The sequence below is a fragment of the Macaca mulatta genome, chromosome 19 (assembly GCF_049350105.2).
Source record: "Macaca mulatta isolate MMU2019108-1 chromosome 19, T2T-MMU8v2.0, whole genome shotgun sequence".
NCBI classification, from domain to species: Eukaryota; Metazoa; Chordata; class Mammalia; order Primates; family Cercopithecidae; genus Macaca; species Macaca mulatta.
In genome coordinates this window covers 57,169,557-57,188,558 of record NC_133424.1, presented here as the reverse complement: position 1 = coordinate 57,188,558, position 19,002 = coordinate 57,169,557, and the positions used below count along the sequence as shown (strand labels likewise).

The 19,002-nt window shown below is 49.8% G+C and overlaps 1 protein-coding gene across 8 annotated transcripts; it reads right to left on the bottom strand.

The window, feature by feature from the left end:
* Positions 1–187: 187 nt before the first annotated feature.
* CEACAM19 (CEA cell adhesion molecule 19) lies at positions 188–13,842 on the bottom strand. Of its 8 annotated transcripts, none has more exons than XM_077980412.1 (9): positions 13,667–13,842; positions 12,532–13,134; positions 11,558–11,926; positions 8,108–8,258; positions 5,491–5,574; positions 4,104–4,150; positions 3,129–3,214; positions 1,800–1,853; positions 188–997 (listed from the first exon to the last, which is right to left on the bottom strand). In XM_077980412.1, the coding sequence occupies exons 2-9, from the start codon at positions 12,584–12,586 to the stop codon at positions 941–943; spliced, it is 903 nt and encodes a 300-aa protein (XP_077836538.1). In that variant the 5' UTR covers positions 12,587–13,134; positions 13,667–13,842; the 3' UTR covers positions 188–940. The 8 variants fall into 8 exon arrangements, with proteins under 8 accessions (XP_077836538.1, XP_077836544.1, XP_077836543.1 ...); XM_077980418.1 differs by having other exon boundaries at positions 188–994; positions 12,532–13,113; positions 13,707–13,833; XM_077980417.1 differs by having other exon boundaries at positions 188–994; positions 12,532–13,120; positions 13,717–13,833.
* Positions 13,843–19,002: the final 5,160 nt, after the last annotated feature.

Sequence of the window (19,002 nt, the reverse complement as noted above, 5' to 3'; positions counted from 1 at the left end):
TTAAAAATCTCAGTCCCCCAATACTCTCGACTCCCCTCCATTTCTCCAATACACTTATCCCCATCTGACAGACAGTGCATGTTCATTATTTTATTTCCTGAGTCTCTCCCCTGCCAGAGCGACCCTCTGGGAAAGCAGGAGTTTTGTTTTACTTTCTATCAAGGCTGCAAGAGTCTAGAACTGGGTCTGGCATACAGCAAAGGCTCATTTATTGCTGAATGAATGCGTAGATTGGGGGAGGGGAGGACAAGGTGAGGCCACATTTGGGACCGGGGCTGGGGTGGGGTGGAGAAGGGAGCTGCTGCCCAGAGGGACTCGGTGAGATTCAGGGTGGGGGCCAAGGCCAGCAGCTGGCAGCGGTTTCTGAGAGCGGCTGGGCCTGCCTGAACAGGGAAGGGGTCCGGCAGCCATGGTCACCTTGCTGGGACTGGCGTGTGGGGCCACAGGCCTGTAAGGCTGGGCCTCTCTGCCACCTGAGGCCTGCATGGCGAGGTGTCTGCCTTGTCCCCAGGGGAAAAGACTCAGGGTCACTGGTGGAGTTGGGGTAGGGCATTGAGGACAGACAGTTGGGAGCCCAGCCAACTGCCTGGGAGGCAGGCCTGAGGCCACCCCCTTGTCCCCAGATATCCAGATCTTGGGGGACTTTGGCAGGGAAAGGGGCCAGAGCCTGATTTTCACAGGCACATGGCCCAGGCCAGCTTGCTGGAAGGAACAGACCGAAGGTGGGCATGCATTCAGGGGCTGTACAGGGACCCAGGCCTGTTACAGTCTCCTGTCCCCCTGCCAGGACACCTGCCCCATGTGCTGCTGAGTCCTTGGCCGAGTCCACCTCATCGGCCCCACAGCTCCCCATGGCCTTGTGCTGCTGGTCTCAGGTGTGAGGCTCCCAAGGGAGGGCTAGGGCCTTGTCTTCTCCCCGGCTGGCCTGGGCCAGGACTCATCAGGAGGTTGGCACCAGCTGGCAGTAGGGGGCAGGGTCGGGGTTTAGCAGGTCCTGCTTGGGGGGGAGAGAGAACAGAATTATGACTGGGTGGAGGGTGAGAGTCTTGGGGAGACAGAGAGGGACAGAGGATGAAAGACAGAGTGAGATGGGGAGAAATATAGAGAGAGAAAGAATGGAAGAGCAAGGTGGAAAGAGAGTGAGACGCAGAGAAAAGAGGTCCTGGAAGAACCAGGAAATGAGGTGGACACAGTGACAGAGACAAAGAGGCAGGGGAGACAGAGAATGGAGAGAATGGAGAGAGAGATGCAGAGAAACAAAGATGTGTAAAGAGATGCATCTTAGACAAGGCAGCATGAACAAACTGGAAACAGAGAAAGAGAGATTAAAAAGGACACAGCCAGAGAAATTGAGAGAGAGAGAGAGTCTAAGAAAGGGGAAGACAGACACACAGACATATGTAGGCCACTCAGAGAGAGACAGAGCCACAGGGACAGACAGCAGACAGGAGGGGATGGAGAGGGACTGAGCCCTGTGGTGGGGTTTCACTGGGGACCCGACTGGCTGTGTGGCCCCGGGCAATCCCCTGTCCCTCTCTGGGCCTTGTTCCTCCCGTGCAAATTCAAAGTTTTGGATCCCTTTTGCAAAGAAGGAAATCACAGCCTTGGGAGGAAAAGGGACTTGCCAGGGTCTCTCAGGGAGGCGGTTTGGGCTTCTCCGAGAGCTGAGACCATGAGGCTTGTGGGGACAAGGGGAGGAGAGCCCCCAGTTTTGGTTGTCTTGACCCCTCCCCACCCAGGCTTCGGGGCTCCTGGATCCATGGGATCCCCACCACCCCTCCCAGCTCCCAGCTCCATACCTCGTACTGGTGGTTCTCTGGCCCCGCCTGTAGGGGTGGGAGCGTGGGCAGGGGCTGCAAGGCAAGGACACAGGTGAGTGGGCGCTCGGCACCCCCACCCTCTAATCTTTGACCTTTGGTTCTGGGACACTCTCAGATTCCAAGTCCCCATCATCCCTCCCAGACTGCGAGGCCCCTGGGCAGAGGGGATTAGCTCCCTTGCACCTCAGCGTTCTCTTCTGACAAATGGGTACTGGGCCCCAGCTTTGTGTGGTATCCTGTCAACCACTCCGTTAACTCTCAGTCTACCCCTGTCAACACCTCTGGTTCTAAGCTCTTAGCCTTAGTGTTTTAAGTTTCTCTTATTTTTCGCTTTTTTAGAAAAAGACAGGATCTTGCTCTGTCACCCAGGCCAGAGTGCAGTGGTGCAATCATGGCTCACTGCAGCCTCAAACTCCTGGGTTCAAGGGATCCTCCCTCCTCAGCCTCCCTGGTAGCTGGGACTATAGGTGCACACCACCATGGCTAGCTAAAATTTTGTAGATATTTGTAGATATAAAATTTTGTAGATTTGTCTCGCTATGTTCCCCAGGCTGGTCTCAAATTCCCGGCCTCAAGTGATTCTCCCACCTTGGTCTCCCAAAGTGTTGGGATTTATAGGCGTGAGTCATCATGCCCAGCTAAGTTTTTCTTTTTATTTAATCTAAATAACCTCTTTTTTTTTTTTTTTTTTTTGGGACGGAGTCTCGCTCCTGTCACGTAGGCTGGAGTGCAGTGGCATGACCTCAGCTCACTGCAACCTCCACCTCCTGGGTTCAAGCGATTCTCCTTCCTCAGCCTCCCAAGTAGCTGCGATTACAGGCATGCACCATCACACCTGGCTAATTTTGCATTTTTAGTAGAGATGGGGTTTTGCCATGTTGGCCAGGCTGGTCTCAAACTCCTGACCTCAGGTGATCCACCCACCTCAGCCTCCCAAAGTGCTAGAATTATAGGCATGAGCCACCGCGCACAGCCTAAGTAACTCATTTTTATACACTTTTTGTTATATATATAAAACCTCCCCATTATAAAGGGAATAGCTGCTCAGTGCAGAAAACACAGACAAGTATAAAAGAAAAGAAGATAAAACCCACCCAGCACCCTTCACACCCCAGAGACAAATGCTGCTTCTGTTGTGCTGTTTCCTTCCAGTCTCTTTTCCTTAGGATTTTTACAAACAGGGAACAATATATAGAGAGTTGAGATTCCCAGACTTGGTGTCAAGGTGGCCCAGAGGACCACAGCCAGCTCAGAGGGGAGGTGCCTGTTAGCATTGGCTTCAGGGGAGAGGCTGGGGATGGGACTCACCTGGGCTGGGTTTATGGACTTCATGTCACTGATGGGGGACACCAGGAGGACCGGAGAGGGCATCACTTCATAGATGTTGTTGTCACCTGAAACAGGGGACAGGGGAGGTACCAGCTGACAGATGGGTCCCACAGGCCACTCTGGCTGCCTGTTGACATTCATTTATTTATTTATTCAACGGACATTTGTGAAAATTCTTCTTCTAGCCAAACCCAGTGCTGGGGACACAGTGGCGACCATGTCAATCCCGGGCCTGCCCTTCCGGGACTCACAGTCCTGTGGGGGACACAGACCAATCTCCAGAGTGACAACCTGGAGTGTTTAGGGCTGGAGTGGGGGGACTAGGGGTGGGTGGGAACCCAAGAGGGGGTGCCTAAGCAGCCTAGCACTCAGTGAGGGCTTCCTGGAGGGGGCATCTGAGATAGTAGAGAGAAGTAAGAGTGAAGCTAAGGCAGGAGAGGGTGAATGCAGAGGTCTGGTGAGAGCCAGCTGTGTTTCAGAAACGATGTTTGATCTGTCTTATGAAGGGCCTTGAGAACCATGTTAAGGAGACTAAACTTTGTCCCAAGGGCACAGGGGAGCCATGGAGGGCCTTTGAGCAGAGGAGTAACAGGATCAGAATTTTAGAAAGATCTTGTCTCGGGATGGGTTGGAGGTGTCTGGAGGCTGGGAGACCAGTGAGGAGCTGGGTGTGGGGGGGTCTAGGAGGCTGTTAGTGGCCTGTGGGGGTGGATAGGATCCACTCACATGATGGGATGGGGGTGCCAGCCATTGAGAAGAAGAGAGAAAGCAGGTTTGGGGTGGTGCCGATGTGCTCAGATTATGTGGGTGGAGTTCAGGGGGCCCCAAGGAGGTCTCGGGCAGGTGCATTGGGAGACCCCTGAGTGAGGGAGAATAAGGGGGCTTGTGGCTATGGGAGAGAAGGGAGGAGCTGAGAGGAGGGCTAGGTAGTGAGATCTGGGGCTCTTGCCTTACCAGCATCATGAGCAGGGCCCAATTCTGGTTTCTCTGTGGTCGCCATCCTGGGGACACATGGAGGGAATTGATATTAGGATAGAGAGACACTCGGGTGGATGGAGAGAGACTTAGAGAGGCTGGAAATCCCACCAGGCCCCTGAAAGCCACATGGTCTCTCCTTCAGAGTGAGCTAGGATGAGGCCTGAACTATCCCAGACTCTTATTCCATAATCCCCATCCGCAGTCCCTCAGTTTCCCTAGCCACCACCTCATGCCAATGAGCAACGTTCTCCAGACATCACAGACATCACCATTTACAGAGATCACCCACATGGTCCTGCTCCATCCATCTGTCTTAGATTTCCTTAATGTTTCTCTTTATATTGATTCATTTGAATATCCTTATTTATTTTTTATTTTTATTTATTTTTTTTTTTTGAGACAGAGTCTCGCTCTGTCGCCCAGGCTGGAGTGCAATGGCGTGATGTCAGCTCACTGCAACCTCCGCCTCCTAGGTTCAAGGGATTCTCTTGCCTCTGCCTTCCAAGTAGCTGGGATTACAGGTGTGTGCCACCATGCTCGGCTAATTTTTTTTTTGTTTTTGAGACGGAGTCTCGCTCTGTTGCCCAGGCTGGAGTGTAGTGGTGCAATCTCAGCTCACTGCAAGCTCTGCCTCCCAGGTTCACGACATTCTCCTGCCTCAGCCTCCCTAGTAGCTGGGACTACAGGCACCCGCCACCATGCCCGGCTAATTTTTTGTATTTTTAGTAGAGATGGGGTTTCACCGTGTTAGCCAGGATGGTCTCGATCTGCTGACCTCGTGATCAGCTCGCCTTGGCCTCCCAAAGTGCTGGGATTACAGACGTGAGGCACCACACCCGGCCCATGCTTGGATAATTTTGTATTGTTAGTAGAGACAGGTTTTCACCATGTTCGTCAGGTTGGTCTCGAACTCCTGACCTCAAGTGATTCACCCGCCTTGGCCTCCCAAAATACTGGGATTACAGGTGTGAGTCACTCACCCGTCCTGAATACCCTTAATTTAAAAAGTACACTGGAACCAAGTGAAGTGGCTCATGACTATACTCCCAGCACACTGGGAGACCAAGGCAGGAGAATTTTTTGAGGCCAGGAGTTTGAGACCTGCCTGACCCACAAAGTGAGATTCCGTCTCTACAAAAATTAACCAGGCGTGGTGGTGCGCACCTGGGGTCCCAGCTACTTGGGAGACTCGGGGTGGGAGGATAGTTTGAACCAGGGAGGTCGAGGCTACAGTGAGCTATGATTGCACCACTGCACCCCAACCTGGGCAATAGAGTGAGACTTTGAGTCTGAAACAAAAGTACTCTTGACACCACTATAGCGAGTTTGTTAATTCACCAAATAAGTATTTACAAGCACCAACCATGTGCTGGGCGTCACTGAAGGCACTGGGGACACAGCAGAGCACAAGATGGACAGAGATCCCTGGCTCCCTGGAGCAGGCAGTCTAGCGGGGAAAGAGAGGGGAAGAAAATTGGAGTAAAGCATTGACAGTAGAATATCAGAGAGCAACATTCCTTCCCTATGAAGGAAAATGGAGAGGGGGGAGGGGGTGGAAGGTGTGCGTGCAGTTTTGAGTACAAAAAATAATAATTGACTGGGTGCAGGGGCTCACTCCTGTAATCCCAGCACTTTGGGAGGCCAAGGCGGGCAGATCACCTGAGGTCAGGATTTGAGACCATCCTGGCCAACATGGTGAAACCCTGTCTCTACTAAAAATACAAAAATTAGCCAGGCGATGTGGTGGGTGCCTGTAATTCCAGCTACTCAGGAAGCTGAGGCAGCATAATCGCTTGAACCCGTGAAGGGGAGGTTGCAGTGAGCTGAGATCGCGCCACTGGATTCCAGCCTGGGCGACAAGAGCAAAACAAGAAGCAAGCAAGCTTGGAAATAGTGCATTCCTGTAGTCCCAGCTACTTCGGGAGCTAAGATGGGAGGATGGCTTGAGCCCAGCAATTCAAGACCAGCCAGGGCAACACAGGGAGATCTTATTTTTACAAAAAGTAAAAAATAAGCTAGGCATGGTGGTGCATGCCTGTAATTCGAGCATTTTGGGAGGCTGAGGTGGAAGGATCACTTAAGGCCAGGAGTTTGAGGTCAGCTTGGGCAACATAGCAAGACCCCATCTCTACAAAAAATAATAATACAGATAATTAGCCAGGTGTGGTAGCACAGGCCTGTGGTCCCAGTTACCCAGGAGGCTGAGGTGGGAGAATCACTTGAGCCCAGGAGTCTGAGGCTGTAGTAAACTATGATCACGCCACTGCACTCCAGCCTGGGTGATAGAGCAAGACCTTGTCTCTCTAAAAAAGAAAAAAGAAATAGACCAGGCGCAGTGGCTCACGCCTGTAATTCCAGTACTTTGGGAGGCCGAGGCCGGCGGATTGCCTGAGATTAGGAGTTTGAGACCACTCAGGGCAACATGGTGAAACCCCATCTCTACTAAAATACAAAAAAATTAGCCGGGTGTTGTGGTGCATGCCTGTAGTCCCAGCTACTTGGGAGGCTGAGGCACGAAATTGCTTGAGCCCCGGAGGCAGAGATTGCAGTGAGCCAAGATTGCTCCACTGCACTGCGGCAAGACTGTCTCAAAAAAAAAGAAGAAGGAAGAAGGAAGAAGGAAGAAGGAAGAAGAGGAAGAGGAAGAGGAAGAAGGAAGAGGAAGAAGAGGAAGAAAGAAGAAAGAAGAAAGAAGAAAGAAGAAAGAAGAAGAAGAAGAAGAAGAAGAAGAAGAAGAAGAAGAAGAAGAAATCCATGGCACATAAGGAAGAGTTAGGAAAGGAGACAAAATTGCTGCTTTCAAATTCTGGGAACTGGTGAGTGGCAGAAAAATTAGACATCTTATCTACAATCAGTTCAGAATCAATTTCAAGAGACAAAGTTCTGAAGACGCTGATGTCATAAGAAAGGAATTTTTCACGAATAGACTCTCCCTGGGGGAAACAGGACCCCAACTCTCTCTCCCCACAAAGAGGTAGGTGGCATCTGATAGCTTTGCCTGCCGCTGGCCACTCCCCTTCTTTGACAATAGCATCCAGTTTTCCTTTGGAGGGCTGGTCTACACTCTCAATTCATTTGATTAAACGGAGTTGGATCTATCCCAGGCTCTGGGGCTGCACAAATAGCCCAAGTTTGGCCAATCAGGGCTTTCCCTGGCCACCAACCCCTGGCCACAGTGATTGGGTCATGAAAAGTCAAGTGATCTGAGTTAAGCCAATGAGAGGTAGACTTGGGGCTTTTGCTGGAACTACCAGGAACAAGGTTGTCTCCTTGCTAGGAATGGCTGAACCGGTGGAGTATAAGCCTGCCCCTTGGGAGTGATCTTGTCGCAACAGGGGAGAGCCTGCCTAAGAATGAAGCCACCGAAGAAAAATACAGAGTTGAGGAGTATATAAAGGAGTCACTTGAGAACACTGAGCCCCTGGATGCAGCCCTACCTGAAGTTAATAAGTTATGTAGTATTAAACAATTCCTTGTTTTTGGGCAGGGAACAGTGGCGCATGCCTGTATTCTCAGCACTTTGGGAGGCCAAGGCTGGAAGATCACTTGAGCCCAGGAGTTCAAGACCAGCCTGGGCAAAACCTCATCTCTACAAAAAAAAAAAAAAAAAATTAGCCAGGCCTGGTGATGCACACCTGTAGTCTCAGCTACCTGGGAGGCTGAGGTGAAAGAATCACCTGAGCCCAGGGAGGTCGAGGCTGCAGTGAGTCGTGATTGCACCACTGCACTCCAGCCTGGGTGACAGAGCGAGACCCTGTCTAAAATTCCTTGTTTTTGGTAAGTCAGTTTAAGAATAGGTTTCCTGTCCCTTGCAATGCAGAATTCTGTTTTACACAGGATAGAAAGATCCTTTTCACCCCAGGAGTTCCAAGATTTGATGAGATTGTGTATGAGCCGGATGATGTGACTTGTGGAAGAATCCACGGGGCTTGAGAAGACAGTGGGAGGAGACAGGAGAGGGACGCCTGGGGACCCTGTACCTGTGGCTCTGGCCCTTCCAGTTCCTTGTCACCAGGAGATAGGCAATGCAGCTGATGAGAAGGGCCCCAGCAGCAAGAGATCCAATGATGGTGGCTGCCAGGATCCCAGCGTTGGTGGGCAGGTGTGTACTGGGTAGTTCCTTATTCTTTTCTGAGGGATGAGAGAAAGAAAGAGAGAGAGGGGGGACTGTGCGACGTCTCCTGAGGGCTCCCCCAATCCCCCACCGACTGTATCAGTGACTGCCTGGAGAACTGAGGTGCAGTTTCCTATTTCTAGCCCAGAGCTTTCTCCTGCTTTTCAGATTTGAGTATCCAACCATCTGGGTGGCACATAAAATCCAACATGTCCCAGTGGGCCGGGCGCGTTGCTCACGCTTGTAATCTCAGCAATTTGGGAGGCTGAGGTGGGAGGATCACTTGAGCCCAGGAGTTCGAGACCAGCCTGGGCAACATAGTGAGACCCTATCTCTATTAAAAAAATTTTCAACATGTCCCAGATGGAACTCCTCAGCTCTCCCCTATCTCAATGTCACCAGTTCCCTAGGGTTTCATATGATCCTCAGCACATCCAAAATCTGTTTGCTGACAAGCTCCCCAACTCTACCCCATCAAATTGATTTTTTTTTTCTTTTTTGAAACAGCATCTCACTCTGTTGCCCAGACTGGAGTGCAATGTCATGATCGTGGTTCACTGCAGCCTCGAATTCCTGGGCTTTAAGCCATCCTCCCACCTCAGTCTCCCAAGTAGCTGGGCTACAGGCACACACCACTACTCCTGGCTAATTTTAAAATTTTTTGTAAAGAAGAGGTGTCACTAAATTACTCAGGCTGGTCTCAAATTCCTGTACTCAAGCAGTTCTCCCGCCTTGGCCTCCCAAAGTGTTGGAATTACAGATGTGAGTCATCGAGCCCAGAGCCAATCTGCTTTGCTTTTTCTCACCTCAGTTGATGATACCTGAATCCTTTTAGCAGAAGGATGAGGTTCTGGGCTGTGTTTTGCAGGAGATGTAGGGGACTCGGAGGATTCTTAAATTGGACTTGCCAGAATTAAGACCATGCCTACCTGGCTCTTACCCTCTGACCTCCCCGCTTTACTCTCAAACTGGACATCTGTTCTATCCCAACCCTTCTTGGCAGCTAAGCTCATAGATTACGAGATCCTAATGCTGCCTACTGGCTGTGTGACCTTGGGCAAATTATTCCATCTCTCTGTGACTTGGTTCGTCTGTGAAATGAGAATAATACGAATGCCTAGCTCTTAGGGTTGTTATGAAGTTTGAAATACACACACACACACACACACACACACACACACACACACACACACTGTTCTCTCAATGATCCAACAAAGAAACTCTATGCCATTTTACAGATAAGGAAACTGAGGCATGGAACAGTAAATTGCCTTGCCTGATGGCTCACTATAAGTGCAGTGCTGGGATCATACCCAGGCCACCTGAACTCCCTAATGACCACGCTGTGCAGCTTCCAAAAGGGGCACCTGTGACCTGGGAGCCCTGGAAACGTGGGGAGAAGCCACCTCAGGCTCCATGAGTGAAGTAAGGACTGTTGTCTCCAACCGGACTAGAGGGTCATTTTATGCAGATTTGTGTAATCAAATGAATGCATGTGTTGAATTAACTTTTGCCTATTTCATCCGTTTCTCTAAAATTTTTTCTATCCACTGTCCAAAACCCATTTTAAAATTTAACTAGGGACCAGGAGTGGTGGCTCACGCCTGTAATCCCAGCATTTTAGGAGGCTGAGGTGGGTGGATCACCTGAGCTCAGGAGTTGGAGACCAGCCTGGGCAACATGGCAAAACCCAGTCACTACCAATAAATAAAAAAAAATTAGCCGGATGTGATGGCACACGCCTACAGTCCCAGCTACATGGGAAGCTGAGGTGGGAGGATCACTTGAGCCTGGGAGGTGGAGGTTACAGTGAGCCGAGACTGGGCATGATGGCTTACTCTTGTAATCCCAGGACTGGGAGGCCAAGGTGGAAGGATTGCTTGAGGCCAGGAGTTTGAGACCAGCCTGAGCAATACCAGTAAGACCCTGTCTCCACAATTTTTTTTTTTAAAGGCATGCAATCTATTTACAAGTGCTCTACCCTCATGATCTAATCACCTCCCACAAGCCCCACTTTTTTATTTTTTGAGATGGAGTCTTGCTCTGTTGCCCAGGCTGGAGTTCAGTGGCATGATCTTGGTTCACTGCAACCTCTGCCTCCCGGGTTCAAGTGATTCTCCTGCCTCAGCCTCCCATGTGGCTGGCATTAGAGGCACTTGCCACCATGCCCAGCTAATCTTTGTATTTTTTAGTAGAGCCAGGGTTTCACCATGTTGGCCAGGCTGATCTCGAACTCTTGACCTCAGGTGATCCACCCACTTCAGGCTCTCAAAATGCTGGGATTGCAGGTATGAGCCACTGTGCTTGGGTGGGACCCAAGTCCCACCTTTTAATACCATCATCTTGGAGTTTAGGATTTCAGCATATGAATTCTGGGGTGATCTGCATCCTGTGGAAATGCCAAGGGGCCACAGCACCTCCATCCCTCAATCACCTTCTTCTTGTCTCTCCTCTAAGGTCACTTCTTGAGTGAGGTCTCCCTGATGACCCCCCTTCCCATGTCACATCATTCTGGTTCATGTTCTTTACTCAGCAAGTCATAACCACTGCGTGCCTCTATTTTTCAATCTGTAAAATGGAGACAATAATGGCACCCACCTCATGGAGTTGTTTTAAGGTAAAAATGAGTAAATATAGGGTAGTGGTTCTCAACCAGGGGTGATTCTTATCCCAGGCTGGAGACATTTGGTAATATCTGAAGACATTTTTGATTGTCATGACTAGGAAGGTGCTACTGGTACCCAGTGAGTAGAGGCCAGGGGTGCTGCTGAAATCTCTGCAACGCACAAACCCTCTAGTGGGAAGAACTGGCCAATACAAAACATCAGTAGTGCTGAAGCTGAGAAACTATGCTTTAGGGAAAAGGTTTAAGATGGTGCCTGGCTCTTCACAAGTACCCAAGAAATGCCAGCTGTCATTATTGTCCACCATCCTGTTCCTCACACTTTGCCCCGAGTGGATTCATCAGTAAATACTCGCCTTATGAACATAAAGATTGAGGGATGCATTCCTCACAACCAGGCATACAGTAAGTGCTCAATTAAAATGTGGTTAATGTCAGTGCATGTGAAAGGTAAACGAGATGGTACATTCTCCAGTGTCAGGCACAAGGCAGGCATTTCATAGATATTTTATTAGTTAATGCATGTGAGGGTTAAAGACTATCTCTGGGGACTGGTACACAGTAGACGCTCAATATGTGTCAAGTGAATGAATGAGAGGACCAAATGAAATGGTGTTTGCACAGCACCTGGTGCATGGTAGCTGCTCAGGGCTCATTAGCTTCCTCACCTTATCCCCAGACCCTAACACTTACCAGCTACCTGGACCTCAGTCTTGGCCTTCATAGTCCATTCAGAGTTGATGGTAACGGCTACTTGGTAGGTGCCACTGTCTGTAGGCTGGGCGCGGCGCAGCAGCATAGAACCATTGGGAAAGCCCACGATGTCTCGCTGTCCCATGGCACTGCCATCCCTCTGGGGCCGTTGTATCCCAGGGATGTAGGTAAATAGCCTCGTGCCTCCATACATCTCCTCCCCCAGGTACCAGTTGAAGTCCTGGAAGGTGTCTGGGACACCCTGGACTGACAGGAGAAGGTCCTGATTCTTTTGAGGCTGTTCTGGAATCTTCTGGATGTGGAGGGCTGCCTGGGAGCCTTGGAGCATCCAGAGAACCAGGATTGAGGCTGTGGGAAGTTATAGGGAAGGGCTGAGATCAGGGGTGTTGCCAGGGACCATGGCATGCTCCTCTCTAGATAGAGATCTTCAGCTGGGAGCAAGGACTCTGAGTGCTGCTCATTGGAAACAATGCTGGGATTGATTAGTGATGTCTGCCCTGGGTGCAGGCGTGGGAACATAGGCATAGATACCACAGATTTGCCATCCTATTGATCCAGAGGTTTTTCTACCTTGAGATGCTGTGTGGCCTGCTTCTAAACACATGGACTCTCTGAATTCATTCATTCATTTATTCAACTAATACTTATAGGCATATGTAATATATAAACCATAATACCAACTATATATAATACATCTAAACTTCCTTCAATTTCTAGACACTGGAGATATAGCAGGGAACCAAACATACATAAATTCCTGACTTCATGGTCCTAACATTATAGAAAATTCCATAGATAAAATGGCAATGAGGCTGTGATTCTGTTGCCCCTCCCCCATCATACTCTCATTTCATCCTCTCAGGTAATCTTTCCCTACTTCTAAGAGGAAACTTCAATCTCTGGGCTGAGTCCTCATTTTTCCCCTCGGCCTTTAGGGTCTATTTCCTCCTTACCTGAGAGCAGGAGGCTCTTTGAGAAGCAGCCCTGGGTCCCCATGGGAATCTCCATCTTGGCGTCTTGTGGAAATGCCAAGGGGCCACGAGCTGGACACTAAGGGGGCCAGAGGGGTGGGCCCTGGCTGTCTGAAGTAGGCCAGCTCAGTGGGGATCCCAGGGGTGCCTTAGAGACACCGCTGAGGCTGGCCCAGCCCCAGCATGCCCTGTCCATGGGCTCTGGAGGCTCCACCTATACTCCCTGGGATGGAAGCACAGACAGAGGTTGAACCAGTTTTTCAGGGTGACTGGGGAACTTCCCAGGACTCCTCCCCTGACCCTCTTCAACCTCTTTTTCTCACTCAGCGTGACTACAACAGCAGTCACTATAGCAATAGTCATAGCAGCTGCTGTTTGAGCAATTCCCCTAGGTTTGCTCAAACACACACTACCTCATTCAGCAGCCACCATAAATAACTGTTCCCATTGCACAGATGTGGAAACAGAGGCCCAGGAAAAGAAACAAGTCTGCCAATAGACAGAGGTGGGATTTCACCTGTGACTGACTCACTTGAAGGCTCTGAGACAGGCCGGGTGCGGTAGCTCACGTCTGTAATCCCAGCACTTTGGGAGGCCAAGGTGGGTAGATCATGAAGTGAGGAGTTTGAGACCAGCCTGGCCAACATGGTGAAACCCTGTCTCTACTAAAAATACAAAAATTAGTCAGGCATGGTGGTGGGTGCTTGTAATCCCAGCAACTGTGTAGGCTGAGGCAGGAGAATCACTTGAACCTGGGAGGCAAGGGGTTGCAGGGAGCCGAGATCGCGCCACTGCACACTAGCCTGGGTGACAGAGCGAGACATTGTCTCAAAAAAAAAAAAAAAAAAAAAAGCTGTTAGCCTAGTGGTTTTTTATTTTAATTAATTTATTTTTTTTGAGATGGAGTTTCGTCTTGTTGCCCAGACTGGAGTGCAATGGCGTAATCTCGGTTCACCGCAACCTCTGCCACCAGGATTCAAGTGATCCTCCCACTCAGCCTCCCGAGTACCTGGGATTACAGGCATGCGCCACCACGCCCAGCTAATTTTGTATTTTTAGTAGAGACGGGGTTTCTCCATGTTGGTCTTGAACTCCTGACCTCAGGTGATCTGCCCACCTCGGCCTTCCAAAGTGCTGGGATTACACGCGTGAGCCACCGTGCTCGGCCTGTTTTTTTTTTTTTCTTGAGTCAGGGTCTTGCTCTGTCTTTCCATTCACGAACATTATTTTGTAGTTTTTAAGAGTGTGTGTGGTTTTTTTTTTTGAGACGCTGTGTCACCCAGGCTGGAGTACAGTGGCACAGTCTCGGTTTACTGCAATCTTCCCAGGTTCAAGCGATTCTTCTGCCTCAGCTTTCTGAGTAGCTGGGATTACAGGCATGTGTTACTATGCCCGGCTAATTTTTGTATTTTTAATAGAGATGGGGTTTCGCCATGTTGGCCAGGCTGGTCTCAGACTCCTGATCTCAGATGATCCTCCTGCCTCAGCCTCCCAAAGTGCTAGGAGTATAGGCATGAGCCACTGCACCCAGCCCCAGAGTGTATGTTTTGTACTTTTCTGGATCATGTTTATTCCAAGTGTGTTATTCTTGTTTGTTTTTTGTTTTTTGAAGACAGGGTCTCACTCTGTTGCCCAGGCTGGAGTATAGTGGCATGATCATTGCTCACTGTAGCCTCCAACTCCTGGGCTCAAGCAATCCTTCCATCTCAGCCTCCTGAGTAGCTGGGACCACAGTTGTACACTAACATCCCTGGCTAATTTTTTAATGTTTTGTAGAGATGGGATCTCACTATGTTGCCCCAGGCTGGTGTTGAACTCCTGGGCTCAAGTGAACCTCCTACCTTGGCTTCCCAAAGTACTGGGATTACAGATGTGACCCACCACACCTGGCTTAGCCTAGTTTATAAAAAGCATTCTCCATTCATTCCAGCATACACTCCCAGTGCCCAGTCGTGGGTGCTGGGTGATGTTGGTGACACAGTGATGATTGAGACCATCTCTGCTCTGCCCTCTGTCCACAGTAGGGCACACAGTCCTGTAGGGTGTGGTGGGCAGACCCCTCTCACACAATTATGATCCAGGGTGATCAGGGCTGAGATGGAGGAGCCCAGAAGTCTGGGAGAACCCAAGGAGACACACCTCATTCAACCTGAGGGCTAGGGAGGGCTTCCTGCGGGAGGGGGCATCTGAGCTGAGACCTGGAGTGAGAGTAGAAATGAGGCAGATGATGGGGTGAGACAGCGTGAGATGCACCAGGCAGCATAAACAGCAATGCAAGGATGTGGAGGCTGAGATAGTCATCAAGGCATATTGAGGAGGTTGCAATATCTTGGGTGAGTGGAGGCAGGAAGGAGGGCGTGGGGCATGTGTGTGTAAGGCTGGGAGGTGGGAGAGATCAACTATGCTCTGTTGGTTGGATCAACAGAGCTTGGGTGATGGAGGGTCTAGTGTTATGCTGTTTAATATCATAGTTATTAGTCATATTTAAATATAAATTTAGGCCAGGCACAGGTGACTCACACTTGTAATCCTACCCCTCTGAGAGGCTGAGGTGGGAAGATTGCTTGAGCCCAGGAATTTGAGACCAGGCTGGGCAACATAGTAGGACCCCATCTTTACAGACAAAGAAATTTAAAAAATTAGGTAGGCTTGGTGGCTTTCAACTGTAGTTCCAGTTACTCAGAAGGCTGAGGCAGGAGGATTGCTGAGCCTGGGAGGTCGAGGCTGCAGTGAACTTTGATCATGACACTGCACTTCAGCCTGGGTGACAGAGTGAGACCCTGTCTCAAAAAAAAATACTGAATAGGCCAGGTGTGGTGGCTCATGCCTGTAATCCTAGCACTTTGGGAGGCAGAGGCAGGCAGATCACTTGAGGTCAGGAGTTCAAGACCAGTCTGGGCAACAGGATGAAACGCTGTCTCCACTAAAAATACAAACATTAGCTGGCTGTGGTGGTGCACACCTGTAATCCCAGCTACTTGGGAGGCTGAGGCAGGAGAATCGCTTGAACCTGACAGGTGGAGGTTATAGTGAGCTGAAATTGTGCCACTGTACTCCAGCCTGGGCAACAGAGCAAGACTCCATCTCCCAAAAAAAAAAAAAAAAAAAAAATTGAAAAAAAAAAAATATATACACATATATGTAAAAGTGTATATATGTGTATAAATATGTATACATAAATGTATATACATGTGTATATATATTCAAAGTAATTAAAATTAACTGCATTAAAAAATGCAGTTCCTCAAACTAGCCACTTTCAAGTGCTCACTAGCCTCATGTGATCAGTGGCTACTCCACTGAACTGCACAGATGGAGAACGTTTTCATCATCATCTCAGAAAGTTCTGTTCGGGAGCGAGAGCTGACCTTGGGAGCCGAGGCAGGCGGTGCCAGGCACTTCTACCCGGTGAGGTCCATCAGGAAGAGACAGCTAGGTCGGGGTGTGGCGTACCCATAGCACTTTGTGTGTGTCTGAGTGTTCCGGACACACGTCTTCAGCTTGTCAGGGGTGATGTATCTTCTAGAGGCCTCAGGTTGAGGCAGATCAGGAATCTTGACGTTAAACTGCCTTGAAGGATGGAGCGGCCCGGCTATAGACTGAATGGCTGCAGACTCCAGGGCAGCTCTGCCATGAGCTGGTGAGTCTGGCTGAAAACCTGGTTCTACCTGCATTTGGCTGGGGGATTTTGTGGCAAATGACTTCACCTCTCTGGGCCTCAGCTTCCTCCGCTGGAGAATGGAGATAAGCATCACCACCTCACAGGGATGTTGGGAGAACTGGATGCAAGAGGCCCGGCAAACAAGCAACAAATGCCTGTCATTGTTATTATTATTATTGCTGTTGACCTTGTCTTTGGACTTGCCCCATCTCCCACATTGCCCCCACCCCTTGTGACCCTGCTCAAGAGAAGTGTGTTTTCCCTGGAGGGATTTCCAATCCTCCACAGCCTCAATGTTCCTTAATGCCAGGAAGATTTCATGCTGGGTTCATGGGGTCAGAGTACCCTCAGAATCCACCTTCAATCCTTTTTTTTTTTTTTTTTTGAGACAAATTCTCACTCTCTCCCCCAGGCTGTAGTGCAGTGGCACGATCTCAGCTCACTGCAACCTCCGCCTCCCGGGTTCAAGCAATTCTCCTGCCTCAGCCTCCCTAATAGCTGGGACTATAGGCGCGTGCCACCACGACCGGCTTATTTTTGTATTTCTAGTAGAGACGAGGTTTCACCATGCTGGCCAGGCTGGTCTGGAATTCCTGACCTCAGGTGATCCACCCACCTCGGCCTCCCAAAGTGTTGGGGTAACAGGCGTGAGCCACCGTGCCCGGCCATTCAATCCTTCCTGCAGTTTTGTAGTTTCCTTGGTCTGTCTCCTGGGGAGAGGTTGTTGCAAACCCAGCAGTTATTTCCAGGCATGGATTAAGCAAAGCCAGCTACTCTGGATTTTCCAGTGGCTGGATTCTACTCCCCCTCTGTCTACTTCCCTCCCTCCCTCCCTCCCTCCCCCTCTCTCTCTCTCTTCACCCTTTCAAACGAGGACTTCGATTCCTTTTGTATTATTAAAAGAAGAGTCAAGGTTTAATGCAGAACTTTTAGTCAGTACTTAAAAGAGAATACAATTCAAACATGTTACAACAACCCAGACAGAAGTAGTCACTGCTGGTAACAGAGGTCTAGACTTCCATCCTGTCCTGCAGCCTTCATCCGGGCCTCTCCCCAGGCCCAGAGGGCAGGTCGCGATTGGTCCAGCCATCCAGGCGGTCCTATTCTTTTGGCCAGGGATTGGTTAAGCGGCAGGCAGCGCTGGTGAATGAGACCAGAAGAGACGCTGCTGGGTGAGGTTTCTGCTGCTGGGTGAGGTTTCTCGTTCCTACAAAGGCTCACCCAGGTAGGGATGGGCAGCTTCTCTGGGTCTGAGTCTGGATGTGATGCCTGGAATGCAGCAGCCATCTTGGCACCAGAGGGTGATGCCAATATGTGGAGGAAAGCAGAACAAACAGCAGAACAGCAGAACTGGGCCCTGCATGCTGTGCCCGGAGTTGAGCCAGACAATCCAGTTCTTTTTTTTTTTTTTTTGGAGACGGAGTCTCACTCTTGTCACCCAGGTTGGAGTGCAGTGACTCGATCATGGCTTCCTGCACCCTCCACCTCCCGGGTTCAAGGGATTCTCCCACCTCAGCCTCGAGTAGCTGAGATTACAAGCATGCATGACACGTCTGGCTAATTTTTTTTGTAGAGACAGGGTTTCACTATGGGCTAGTCTTGAACTCCTTACCTCAAGTGATACACCCGCTGTAGCCTCCCATTACAGTCGTGAGCCACTGCGCCCAGCCCATAATTTTTTTTTAAAAGTTAGATTTCAGTAGCATAGGCATTTTCACCACAAGCAATCAGTAACCCAGAGGCTTCTGGGAACTCACAGCTCCTCAAGGTGAGATCATATGGACCTGAAAAGATTCCCGACTCCCATGCAGGAGCAATGCGGAGGGAGGGTGTCCAGTGTTTTAGCCCCTTTATGATCTCCGTTATACCCCGCCCCCCACCAAGACTCTGATATGGATAGTTGCGGTTTTCTTAACCTTACTATAAGTTTATAGAACATCTATACCAAAATTCTGGGCCTACTCTCCATTCCTGGCTCTGTGGATCCCAAGGATGCCCCCTTCCTCCAGAAAGAGGTCATCACCTATGTTGCTGGTGGGAACAGAACTCAGCACAACTTCTGGGAGGGTTCATTTGTCAATATCTATCACAATGACAAGAAACAAACTCTTTGGCCCAGCAATTCCACCTCCAGGAGTGTGTCCTACACTCAGGTGTTGACATAAGCTAAATGACAGTGTGCATTGGCCAGGCATGGGGGCTTATGCCTATAAATCCCAGTATTTTAGGAGGCCGAGGCGGGAGGACTGTTTGAGCCCAGGAGTTTGAGACCAGCCTGGGCAAGATGGCAAGATTCCTGTCTCTGAAATAAATAAATAAATAAATAAATAAAATAAATGACAGTGTCTAAAGTTATTCACTACAACATTGTAATAGTAAAAGGCTGGAAATGATACAAACACCTGTCTTTAGGGGCCTCGTTAAAAGAGCCCTGTAAATCCCTCCCATGGAATATGAGGTGGCTGTAGAACAACTAAGGTTGTAAGAACAACAACTCTGAATTACCAGAAACTGAGCAACAAAAGTAAGGTCCAGGGCGGGCACGGTGGCTCACATCTGTAATCCCAGCACTTTGGGAGGCCGAGGCAGGAGAAGCACTTGAGCCCAGGAGTTCCAGACCAGCCTAGGCAACATAGTGAGATGCCCATCTCTACAAAAATTTTTTAAAAATTTAGCCAGGTGGGGTGGTGCCCACCTATAGTCCCAGCTATTCTGGAGGCTGAGATGGAAGGATCGTGTGAGCCCAGCAGGTCTAGGCTGAAATGAGCCATGATCACGCCACTGCACTCCAG

Bases quoted from the DNA above. Each gene is read 5' to 3' on its own strand.
- CEACAM19 (XM_077980412.1), bottom strand. From the start codon at position 12,586: ATGGAGATTCCCATGGGGACCCAGGGCTGCTTCTCAAAGAGCCTCCTG. The intron at 5,575-8,107 runs GTACAGGGTCCC...TTTCCCCGCTAG, and splicing joins TGGAAGGGCCAGAGCCACAG to ACTGCCTGCTCCAGGGAGCC. The intron at 1,854-3,128 runs GTGAGTCCCATC...CTTGCCTTGCAG, and splicing joins AGTCCATAAACCCAGCCCAG to CCCCTGCCCACGCTCCCACC.